The sequence below is a fragment of the Pezoporus occidentalis genome, unplaced genomic scaffold (genome assembly GCF_034315485.1).
Source record: "Pezoporus occidentalis ecotype Australia unplaced genomic scaffold, CSIRO_AGI_Poc_V1 ctg1105, whole genome shotgun sequence".
NCBI lineage: Eukaryota > Metazoa > Chordata > Aves > Psittaciformes > Psittacidae > Pezoporus > Pezoporus occidentalis.
In genome coordinates, this window is record NW_026912893.1 from 18,489 (window position 1) to 29,206 (window position 10,718).

The window sequence follows — 10,718 nt, forward strand, 5'->3', positions numbered from 1 at the left end:
CCCCTCTAGAAGGCACCCTATGGCGCTATAGGGTAGCCTATGGGACCCCCTCATACCCTCTTTGTCCCTATAGGTCGCAGCCCCCTATAGACACCGCGCGCAGCTCAGGACTACAGCTCCCATCATGCCCCGCACGCCGGCAGCGCGGTTGCCATGGCGACGCCTTGCCGGCCGCATGCGTAGAAGCGCGGGGGCTGCGGCGGGCGGGAGGCGATGTGCGCATGCTCAGGGTGGGGGGGAGGCGCATGCGCGGTGCCGCCGGCAGTCGGTGAGGGACGGAGGCGCTGAGGCGCGGCTCCGCAGCGCCGCCATGGCCGAGCCCGGCCCGCAGTCCCCGCTCGTGTCCTCGTCGTCCGAGCCCGGCCTCCCGCAGCCCCATCGCGGCGGCTGCGGCACCGCCGGAGCCCTGTCGTGCGCCGGTAAGGGCTCAGCGCGGCTTGCGGGAGCTGTGGGCGTGAGGGAACTGCCGGGGCGGTGCGGGGGGGGGGGGGGTAGATGGGGCGGAGGAGGGGGATGAGGGGAGCTCTGAGGGGGAAGAGGCGTTGGGGAGAAAGATATTGGGGCAAGGGGCGTGTATGAGGGTAGGTGCAGTAGATGGAGGGTTATGGGGGGTAGATATGGGGAGCAGAGGCCTATATGGTGCAGCTGGAGGAGAAAGAGACCTATATAGGGGTAGACATAGGTGAAAGAGGCCTATATGGGGGAAGGTATAGGGAAAGAGGTCTAAATAGGGGTAGGTATAGGTGAAAAAGGCCTATATGGGAGCAGGTGCAGGGGAATCAGGTTTATATGGGGGCAGGTATAGGGGAAAGAGGCCTCTGGAGGGCCAGATACGGGGTAATCAGGCCTTTGGGGGGGGTAGATATAGGGGAAAAAGGTCTATATGGGGGCAGATATGAGGGGAAGAGGCTTGGGGGGGCAGATACGGGGAGGAGAGGCCTTTGGAGGGCCAGATACAGGGGAAGGAGGCCTATGAGAGAGCAGATATGAGAGAATGAGGCCTATATAGGAGTAGATGTAAGCGAAAGAGGCCTTAGAAGGGGTAGATATACCAGATAGGGGGCTGTAGGGGTGCAGATGTGGGGAGCAGAGGCCTTTGGGGGACCAATACAGGGGAAAGAGGCCGCTGTGGGGGCAGATATGAGATGAAATGGTCTTTAGGGCTGCAGATGTGGGGAGATGGAGCTTTGAGAAGGCAGATATAGGGGGAAGAGGCCTTTTGGGGGTAGACATAGGGGGCAAGAGGTCTTTTCAGGGTAGCCATAGGGGGCAGAGGCCCATATGTGTCAGCCATGGGGGGCATTGGCATATCCCCCCCTCATCGCTCAGGATCGGGGTGAAGTGGGGCCGTTGCTGCAGGTTTTGGGGTGTCTTGGGCTGCTCCGTCCGTCTGCCCCGTGGGGGGGAGGGGAGTCCCTTTGCCCCCCCCCTTGAGCCCCCTCCCGGGGTCCCCAATTGCCGCCGTTGCGCCCCAGTTCCTGTCATTTCCCCCCCCCCCTTTTTCCCCTCTGGATACCCCAAAGTTTGGGGTTTCACCCCAGATATCGCCTGGGGGGGATTCAGCGCCGAAAGCAGGGGGGGAAGTGGGGGTTTGGGATGCCCTGATGCTGTTTATGCTCCGGATCCCTGCTGCAAAAAGGGGGAACCCTCCCCCAGGTTTGGTCAGAGATGGGGCTCCATTGATGGAAGAGACACGATGGCATCTCAAAAAGGGGGAAAACCTGGATTTCCCCCCCCTCTCCGAACCCCCCCAGGAGCCTCCCATTGCATGGGGAGAAGCATGAAACCACCGGCACCGCCTTAATGTGGGATAAACCGATGGAAAAGGGAACTGAGATTCCAAGCAGGGGGTTTAGGGGTTCTCAAGCCCCCCCCCCCTTCCACTTAATCTGCCCATTTTGGGAGTGAAGAGGCAACGCTGGACCCATTTTGGGGGGGCTTTCACCCCAAAACCCCATAGGTACCTTATAGAGACAGTGGAGACATGGAGGTGGAGCTGCGCCGCAATGAAGCCTTAGGTGGGGGAGGAGGTTGGGAGGGTTCTGGGGGGTCAGGTTTGGGGGGACCCCCACAGGGCTCTCACCTCTGTGTTCTCTTGCAGATCCCCCCTCTGCTTCCTCCTCCTCCTCTCAGCCCGTTTCTCTCTTTGCAACCGCACCAGGCAAGTGCCCCCCTCCGGACCCCTCCTGCCCCCCACGATGGGAAATGTCGGGGGGGGGGGGGGGGCAAAGCCTGAACCTTAAAACCAACCCCCCCCCCGTGACTGGGGGGGGTCAGTGCTGGTTTGGGGTCCCCAAAGCTGGTTTGGGGGCCCCAGTGACACAGCTTGGGGGTGGGGGGGGGGCTAAAATCTGCCCCTGTTTGAGGGGGCTTTGCTTGGGGCTCATTTTGGGGGGGCAAGGAAGGGTCCTGAGACCCCCCCCAAAATGTTTCTGGTGGGGGAAGCCCCCCCTCCCCCCCAAAAAGGGACATTTCTCTTCTTTGCTTGCTGCTTAACACTGTGTCTTCTGCTTCTTGGGGGTGCTGCCCCACAACTTCCCTCCCCTGCTGCCCCGCAGCTTCCCCCCCTCTTACGCCCTGGCTGCTGCTGGTGCTTTGCAACCCCACCCCCCACCCCCACCCCAGGGTCCCCCCAGGAGGATTTGACCGTTTCTCCATGGTTTGGCCTCAAACCCCATTGGAGGCACTTGCGCCGCGACCCCTGCCCACCCTGTGCATGGGACTGGGGGGACATGGGAATGGACATCCCAAAACCCGCCTTGGATCAACCCAAAACCCGCTTTGGAGACTCCAAAACCAGCCCTGGATCAACCCAAAACCTACCCTGGAGACCCCAATCCCTCCTCCCCACCTTGGAGGACCCCAAAACCAACCATGGATCAACCTAAAACCCTCCTTCAAACCCTGGAGCACCCCAGAACCAACCTCCCAACCTTGAAGCATCCCCAAACCCATCTTGGACACCCCAAAGCCACCTCCCAACCTTGGAGGACCCCAAAACCATCTTTAGAGCACCCCAAAGCCCACCTTGGAGTGCACCAAATCCCTTCTCCTAACCTTGGAACCCAAAACCAACCTTGGATCAACCCAAACCCCTCCTTCCAACCTTGGAGCACCCTAAAACCCACCTTGGAGACCCCAAAACCCATCTTGGAGGACCTGAAAACCTGCCTTGGAACACCCCAAACCTTCCTCCCCACCTTGGAGGACCCCAGAACCAGCCTTGGATCAATCAAAACCCTCCTTCCAACCCTGGAGGACCCCAAAACCAACCTTGGAGGACCCAAAATTCCTCCTCCCCATCTTGGAGGAGCCCAAGCCCTACCTTGGAGACCCCAAAACCCACCTTGGATCCACCCAAACCCCACCTTCGAGACCCCAAATCCTTCTCCCTGCCTTTGAGCACCCCAAAACCCACCCTGGAGCACCCCAGAGCCTGCCTTGGATCAACCCAAAACCTTCCCTTCAAACCCTGGAGGACCCAAAACCCCTCCTGCCCATCTTGGAGACCCCAAAACCAACCTTGGAGGACCCCAAAACCTGCCTTGGAGACCCTAAAACCAACCCTGGAGCACCCAAGCCCTCCCATCCTGCCCCAATAGCAGTGGTTGGAGGTGGCTGCGCCCATACTGGGGTGTCCCCCCCATCTCTGCAGCCCCAATTTGGGTGTTTTTAGCCCCAAATCGAGCCTCCCCCGTCCTCAAGGCCGGTTTTGGGGTGGGAAGGGCCCCCTCTTTGTGCCGCCGCAGGACCCGCTGCCCCCCCCCCGCATGGCTGCACCGATGGACGGGGGGGACCCCCCCATGGGGTGCATGCGGGACCCCCATTCCCGGAATTCCCACCCTCCGTCTGACGTTTCCCCCCCTCTCTCCGGCCCCAGCGGCTGCGGGGGGGCGAGGAGGAGCCTTTGTCCCAACCTGCCCCCCCTCATCCAACGGGATTCCCGCTCCGAAGGAACTGGATTCCCCGGAATCGCCCTTTGAGGTGGTGCCGGATCGCGCCGCCTTCGACCGGGAATACGGCCCCGGGAGCATCCCGATGGCGGAACGGGAAGTGCTGAGCCAGATCCCGGAGGATCGAGTCTGCGACTTCCCGGTGAAAGCCCGCACAGGGAACGGCATTCCCGGCCTTCCAGCCAAGCTTCCCACTGGATTATCCCGACAAGCATCCGGCACGGCCGCGGCCTTGGAGGAGGTGTCCAAGTGCGTGCGGGAGATGCACAGCTTCACCAGCGAGCTGCTCAGCTGGGATTTAGTGGAGAGGAATGGGGGGAATGGGAATAGCGCCGGGAATCCCGGCCCCGCCGAAGCCGACAGCTCGGGCGACTCGGACGACACCGTCATCGAGGAGGCGCCGATGGAGGAAGCGCCGATCCCGATCCCACCCGGAGCCAACCCCATTCCCAACCCCGTTCCCGCGGCCCGGGACTGGGAGGAGGAGCGCCTCACCCTGCGGGCGCTGCAGGAGCTGGGGGAGCCCCCTCGGGAGCCCCCCGATCCCAGTGGGAATGTGGCTGAGCCCCGCCCCGGCGCGGGGCGGCCGCTGCTCCTCCAGCCCAGCCTGGCAGGTAAAGCACAGCCTCCGGCCCCCAAACCAGCCCTTTTAGACCCAAAACAGCGCCGAGTCACCCCCAAAGCAGCGCGGGGGGAAGGGGGGCTCCAGCCCCATAGTGCTGCCTGTTAAGGGGGGTGGGAGGGCGCCTGTGTCTGCCTCGCGTTTCGGGTTGAAAAAGGGGGATTTTGGGGTCCAACCCGCCGCTAGATTGGGGGGCATTAATTAGTGCCTGTGATTGGGGGGGGGGTATTTAATACCTATAATGGGGGGGGTTAATTAATGCCTGTAATGGGGGGGTGTTCATTAATGCCTGGGGGGGGTATTAATGCCTGTAATGGGGGGGGTGTTAATTAATGCCTGTAATGGGGTGGGTGTTGTTAATGCCTGTAATGGGGGGGTCATTAATGCCTGTAATAGTGAGGGTTACTTAAGGCCTGTAATGGGGGGGTTAATCAATGCCTGTCGGGGGGGGGGAGGGGCGCAGTTAATTAGTGCCTGTGTTAATGAGGTACAAAGGGGGGGGGGGTGTCGCTGTGGGTCGCTGTTTCCCGCTCCATGTCCGTGTCCCCCCCTTCCCCGCAGCGCGGGAGCTGTTGCTGTGGCGGGACCCGCGCCGCTCCGCGCTCGTGCTCGGCGCCAGCCTCGCGCCGCTGCTCTCCCTCGCCGCGCTCAGCGCCGTCAGCGTGTGCGCGCACGTGGCCCTCGCGCTCCTCTGCGTCACCGTGAGCGCGCGCGCGGCGCGCGGGCTGCTGCAGGCCCTGCACCGAGCCGAGGAGGGGCACCCCTTCCGGTGAGAGGCACTTCCGGTTGGTTTGGGGGGGGGGGGGGGGATGGGAGGAGTCAGCGATGGGGACCCCCCCATTTACCCTCGAGGCACCCATAAGGTGCTGGGGCGCCCCTCTGGGGTGGGTGAAGGGTTTGGGGGGTACGAAGGGGGGAGCTGGGGGTTCATTGGGGTGCGAAGGGGGGGGCATCTCAGAGCTGGTCCCCAAGGCCTTCCACTTTTGGGGTGCAGTGGGGGGGTTGGGGTGCAAAGAGGGCTCTTAGGGAGTGGAGGGGGTGTTAGGGTGTAGGAGGATTCATGGGGGGTTAGAGGGTGATTTTTGGGGTGCAAAGGGGTTTAGGGTGTGGAGGGAGGGGGGTGCAAAGGGGGATTCAGGGGGGGTTAAAGGGTGATTTTGGGGTGCAAAGGGGGGTTAGGGTGTGGAGGGGGGTTTTGGGGTGCAAAGGGGCATTTAAGGGGGGTTAAAGGGTGATTTTGGGGTGCAAAGGGGAGCCTTAAGGGTGTGGAGGGGGGTTCTGGGGTGCAAAGGGGCATTCAAGGGGGGTTAAAGGGTGATTTTGGGGTGCAAAGGGGGGTTTAGGGTGTGGAGGGGGGTTCTGGGGTGCAAAGGGGCATTCAAAGGGGGTTAAAGGGTGATTTAGGGGTGCAAAGGCAGGGTTAGGGTGTGGAGGGGGGTTCTGGGGTGCAAAGGGGCATTCAAGGGGGGTTAAAGGGTGATTTAGGGGTGCAAAGGCGGGGTTAGGGTGTGGAGGGGGGTTCTGGGGTGCAAAGGGGCATTCAAGGGGGGTTAAAGGGTGATTTTGGGGGTACAGGGGGATTGTGGGTGCAGGGGGTGCATTTGGGGTCCCCCCTCCCCTAACTTTCCCCCCCCTTTGCAGCACGTACCTGGAGAAGGACATCACCGTGTCCCAGGAGACGTTCCGCGCCGTGGTGGCCGCCGCCACCCCCCCACTGAACCGGGCCCTGCGCCTGCTGCTGCGCCTCTTCCTGGTGGAGGACCTGGTGGATTCCCTCAAGGTAATAGCCCCCTCTGGGACCCCCAGATCCCTTCTTTACCCCCCGGGTCCCCCCCACCCTCCTTTACCCCCCAGGACCCCCCAAATCCCCCCTTTGCCCCCCCCCCCCCCCCCCAGGAACCCCAAGTCCTTCTTTTACCCCCAGGGACCACCCTACACTCCTTTACCCCCCAAATCCCTCCTTTACTCCCCTGGGATTCCCAAATCTCTCCTTTACCACCCCGGGACCCCCCAGATCCCTCATTTACACCCGCTGGAACCCCACAATCCCTCCTTCCCCCCCCAGCTGGCTGTGTGCATGTGGCTGCTGACCTACGTTGGAGCTGTCTTCAATGGCATCACCCTCCTCATCCTCGGTAAGAACTGGGCTCTGCCCCCACTTCCCCCTCGAAAAGACTCCCCCAAGTGTGTAATGGACGGGGGCAATAATAAGGTTATGGGGGGTTCCTTCCCTCTTGGTGATACTGAACCCCCTTTTCCTCTCACAGCTGATATCTTGGCCTTCAGCCTCCCACCCCTCTATGAGAAGTACAAGGTGAGCCCCAAAGTGACCAAGGAGCCCCCCAAAATACACCTGGAATGTCTTCAAAAGAAAGGGGATGCCCCCAAAATGAAGGGGGACCTCGATATAAGGGGGGGTACAATAGAACTGGGGGTTCCCCCCTCAAACTCTCCCCTCTTCCTCCCCAAAGGTGCAGATCGATCAATACGTGGCCATCGCCCGCAGCCGTAGCAAGGACCTCATGGCCAAGTACGTGATGATGGGGCCCCCCCAAACTGTGCCCCCCCCCTTTATCCCCCTGGCCCCCACTATCTCCCAACCTCACCTCTCTCCTTTCCCCTTTCCCATAGGATCCAGGCGAAAGTCCCGGGCTTGGCCAAGAAAAAGCCGGAATAAACCCCCCCGGGGGGGAGATATTGGGGTACCCCCAGTTGGTGCCCCCCCCCCAAGCTCATTGCCCCCCCACCCCCCAAACTCGTACAACCCCTCCATATCTCACAGTGGCGTCCGTTTGTCCCCCCACCCCAGCACCCCCAAACCTTGGACTTGGGGCCTCTCTGTGGGGCTATTTGAGGGGGGGCCACACTCCAACCCCCACCATCCCCCCCCCAACGCATCCTCCCCTTATTTTTTTAATGTTGATTAAGGTGAAATGTCTGTAACTGCTGTAAACGGGCGAGGGAGGGGGGGCAAAGCCCTTCCCCCGCCCCCAAATCGCACTGCGCCCCCCCTCCCCCCCAAACCTCCAAATCTATGGGGGGGGAGGGAATTGGGACCCTCCCCCAGAGCCGCCTGTGGGGACGTGGCATCAATAAAGCACCACGATGGGTGGTTGTGCCCCCCTCTTGTCACTGTGTGGGCCCAAATGTACCCCCCCACCCACAGGTCAGTCCGTGTGGGGACGAGTTTATTATGGGATGCATGTACAAAAGGAACACATACACATAAATAGGGTGATGCTGGGGGAGGGGAGGGGCAGTGACACTGGGGGGGACACGACACACACCCCCATAGGTGCCACTTTGTGGGGGGGTCTCAGTGCCACCTCCCCCCCAGTGTCCCTGCCCCAGGCTCTCAGGTGCTGCAGGCAGGGGTGGCCCCTGGGTGCAGGGACAAGAGGGGGGGCCCCCGGTGGCCACAGCCCCCCCTTGCACCTCCTTCCTCTTCCTCAGCAGCGGCTCCTTCCTCCTGCTCAGGGCTGGGGGGCTGCAGTGCTGCGGGGACAGCGCCTGTGGCCCCCCCACAGCCCATTTACCACCGGTGACCCCATTGCTTCTCATGTCCCCATAGCTCCCAAGTGTCCCCATTGTCCCCATATCCCCACAGCTCCCACTGCCCTCATGTCCCCAACAACCCCAGTGTCCCCATAGTCACCTGTATTCCCATTGCCCTTGATGTCCCCATGTTATCCCCATTGCCCCTAGTGTCCCCCCTTGTCCCCATTTATCCCTGGTGTCCCCAGTTACCCCTGGTGCCCCCATATCCCCACAGCCCCCACTTCCCTCATGTCCCCAACACCCACAGTGTCCCCATAGTCACCTGTATTCCCCATTGCCCCTGATGTCCCCATTTATCCCCAGTGTCCCCATCAGCCCCAAGGTCTCCAGTGTCCCCGTTGCCCCCCCCCGTGCTCTGACCCGCTGGCACTCGGCGCTGCCGCAGGGCTCCGGGGTGCGCGGCCAGGACGTGGCGCCGGATGTCCCCGAGGTGCAGTGAGGGCAGGGCCCGGGCGCACAGGAGGCAACGCAGGCGCCTGCCCCCCGCCTCCAGGTCCAGGAGCAGCTCGGCCCGGAGCCACCCCCGGAGCGAGTCCCCGGTGCCCGCGGAGGGGACCCGGGCACCGCCGGAGGGGGCTTTGGAAGCGCTGGGGCGGGAGCGGGGGGCTGCGGGGATAGGGGCTGGTGCTGGGGACACAATGGGGACATCGTGGGGACACGTGGACGGCTTTGGGGACACCTTCGGGACGTGGTGGTTTGGGCGGGGGGCACCGGGCTGGGACGCTTTGGGGGCTCCGTTGGCACGGAGTGGGGGGGTTTAGGACCCAGCGCATCCCTTGGAGCGGGTTCAGGCGGGCCGGGGGCGGAGCTAAGACGGGGTGGGCGTGGCCGGTTCGTCCCGGGGTGGGGCTTGTCTTAAAGACGTACTAAAAGGGGGCGTGGTTCTGGGTAAAAGGAAGTGGGGGCGTGGCCAAGCGGTAAGTAGGTCTGTGCTAAAGGGGCGTGGCTCAGATGGAAGGGGGTGTGACCTCACCTATAGGGAGGCGTGGCCTCTACTAAAAAGGGCATGCAGCAGCTTTAGGGGGCGTGGCCACATTTAAAGGGAACGTGGCTCCACTTTAGGGTTCCCCCCATTTAAAAGGGGTGTGGTTCCACTTTGGGGTCCCTCCATTTAAAGGGGGTGTGACTCCACTTTAGGGTTCCCCCCTATTTAAAGGGGCCACGGCTCCACTGTAGGGTCCCCACATTTAAAGGGGCCGTGCCTCCACTTTGGGGTTCTCCCCATTTAAAGGAGCCATGACCACACTTAGGGGTCCACACTTTTAAAGGAGATGTGGCCACATTTATAGGGCCCCAGCTCCAGGGTCCCCCATCAGCGCTCCCCACATCTTAGGCTCCTGCCACAGCCCCCCATTACCTGTCCCAGCGCCTCGGGGGGGTCCCTCAGGATGGGGGTGAACCCCCAAATGTGCCTCCCAGGAGCGGAGCACAAGCTGCTTCTCGCGGGGTCCCCAGGCTCCGGAATAGGGATGCTTCTGCCGGATGTGGCGTTTGATGGTGCTGAGCTTGAGGGTGGCGAGGGCGCTGCCGCACACGAGGCAGAGCATCCCGTGCCGCGCCGCATTGAACTCCATCAGGTACTCGGCGCGCCACCGCTCGTGGTAGTACCGGCGGTGATCCCGGCCCGGGATCCGGCTCCGGCCCGGGCGCGAGGCTCGGGCGTCGCAGTGATCCGAGCTCCGGCGGCCTCCCCGCGGGCCCGGTGCTGGCGGGGAGGCTGCACAGGGCAGGAGGGAGAGGGATTTGGGGGTGTCTGTGGGGATGGAAGGGATGTGGGGCCTCAATGGATGGGGTGGGGAGGAGATTTGGGGGTGCTGCATGGACTCGTGGATGTCATGGATGGGGGTCCCCAGGGAGGAGGAAACGTCTGAGAGTCCCTGGGGGTCTTTTGGGGGGATGCTGATGGGGGAGGCTTTGGGGTCTTCCAGGACAGCAAAGCCTTGGGGGTGTTGGGGGGAGATTTGGGGGGTCTCTGGGGCTGGAAGGGTCTTGGGGGGTCTTGAAGGAGAAAGAGGGGCTCTTAAAGGGGCAGCGCACGTGAAGGGGCGGGGCTTGTCAAGGGGGATTTAAAAGGGGTGGGGCTTGTCAAGGGCGGGGCCCTTAAAGGGGCAGGGCGGCGGGGATGTGGATGGTTAAAGGCGAGGATGCCTTAAAGGGACAGCAGTACCTCAAAGGGACAGGAGCATCTTAAAGGGACACGGGTATCCCAAATTGGATGGGGGCATCTTAAAGGGAGAGGAGCATCTTAAAATGACAGAAGCATCTTAAAGGGGCAGGAGCATCTTAAAGAGACTGGGGCATCTCAAATTGGATGGGGGAATTTAAAGTAGCACCTTAAAGTGAAAGGGGTATTCTAAAGACATCTTAAAGAGGCAGGGCATCCTAGATGATGACAAGGGCTGTCAAAGGGATGAAGACACCCCCGGGGCCGGGGCATGTCTTAAAGGGCCAGCATCGCTCCCATTGTGCATTAAGGGGTCTCCTTAAGGGGTCCGCACCCCCCTCTCCCCCCCACCCCATCTCACCTGGGGGGTCCGGGCGCGGGCCCGGGCCGGGGCCGGGGTGGGGGCTCGGGGGGTCCATGG

General features: G+C 62.2%; 2 protein-coding genes across 3 annotated transcripts; one reads left to right on the plus strand and one right to left on the minus strand.

Annotated features, from left to right (window-relative positions):
• Nucleotides 1-278: 278 nt before the first annotated feature.
• LOC134170784 (reticulon-3-like) lies at nt 279-7,286 on the plus strand. Of its 2 annotated transcripts, none has more exons than XM_062632520.1 (7): nt 279-419; nt 5,137-5,344; nt 6,217-6,355; nt 6,641-6,710; nt 6,843-6,889; nt 7,047-7,105; nt 7,207-7,286. In XM_062632520.1, the coding sequence occupies exons 1-7, from the start codon at nt 311-313 to the stop codon at nt 7,250-7,252; spliced, it is 678 nt and encodes a 225-aa protein (XP_062488504.1). In that variant the 5' UTR covers nt 279-310; the 3' UTR covers nt 7,253-7,286. The 2 variants fall into 2 exon arrangements, with proteins under 2 accessions (XP_062488504.1, XP_062488498.1); XM_062632514.1 differs by lacking the exon at nt 279-419 and adding an exon at nt 2,617-4,567.
• Nucleotides 7,287-7,890: 604 nt separating this feature from the next.
• ZFTA (zinc finger translocation associated) lies at nt 7,891-10,712 on the minus strand. Its single transcript, XM_062632477.1, has 4 exons — nt 10,659-10,712; nt 9,491-9,850; nt 8,494-8,739; nt 7,891-8,070 (listed from the first exon to the last, which is right to left on the minus strand). Exons 2-4 carry the CDS (start codon nt 9,705-9,707, stop codon nt 7,931-7,933), a joined length of 603 nt encoding a protein of 200 aa, XP_062488461.1. The 5' UTR covers nt 9,708-9,850; nt 10,659-10,712; the 3' UTR covers nt 7,891-7,930.
• Nucleotides 10,713-10,718: the final 6 nt, after the last annotated feature.

What these genes read in the sequence shown, in the direction of transcription:
- LOC134170784 (XM_062632514.1), top strand. Translation starts at nt 4,039, where the DNA reads ATGGCGGAACGGGAAGTGCTGAGCCAGATCCCGGAGGATCGAGTCTGC. An exon ending in CCTCCAGCCCAGCCTGGCAG is followed by an intron (nt 4,568 to 5,136) that starts GTAAAGCACAGC and finishes CCTTCCCCGCAG; the next exon opens with CGCGGGAGCTGTTGCTGTGG. An exon ending in ACCTGGTGGATTCCCTCAAG is followed by an intron (nt 6,356 to 6,640) that starts GTAATAGCCCCC and finishes TTCCCCCCCCAG; the next exon opens with CTGGCTGTGTGCATGTGGCT.
- ZFTA (XM_062632477.1), bottom strand. Translation starts at nt 9,707, where the DNA reads ATGGAGTTCAATGCGGCGCGGCACGGGATGCTCTGCCTCGTGTGCGGC. An exon ending in CCCCCGAGGCGCTGGGACAG is followed by an intron (nt 8,740 to 9,490) that starts GTAATGGGGGGC and finishes CTATCCCCGCAG; the next exon opens with CCCCCCGCTCCCGCCCCAGC. An exon ending in GCAGCGCCGAGTGCCAGCGG is followed by an intron (nt 8,071 to 8,493) that starts GTCAGAGCACGG and finishes CTGTCCCCGCAG; the next exon opens with CACTGCAGCCCCCCAGCCCT.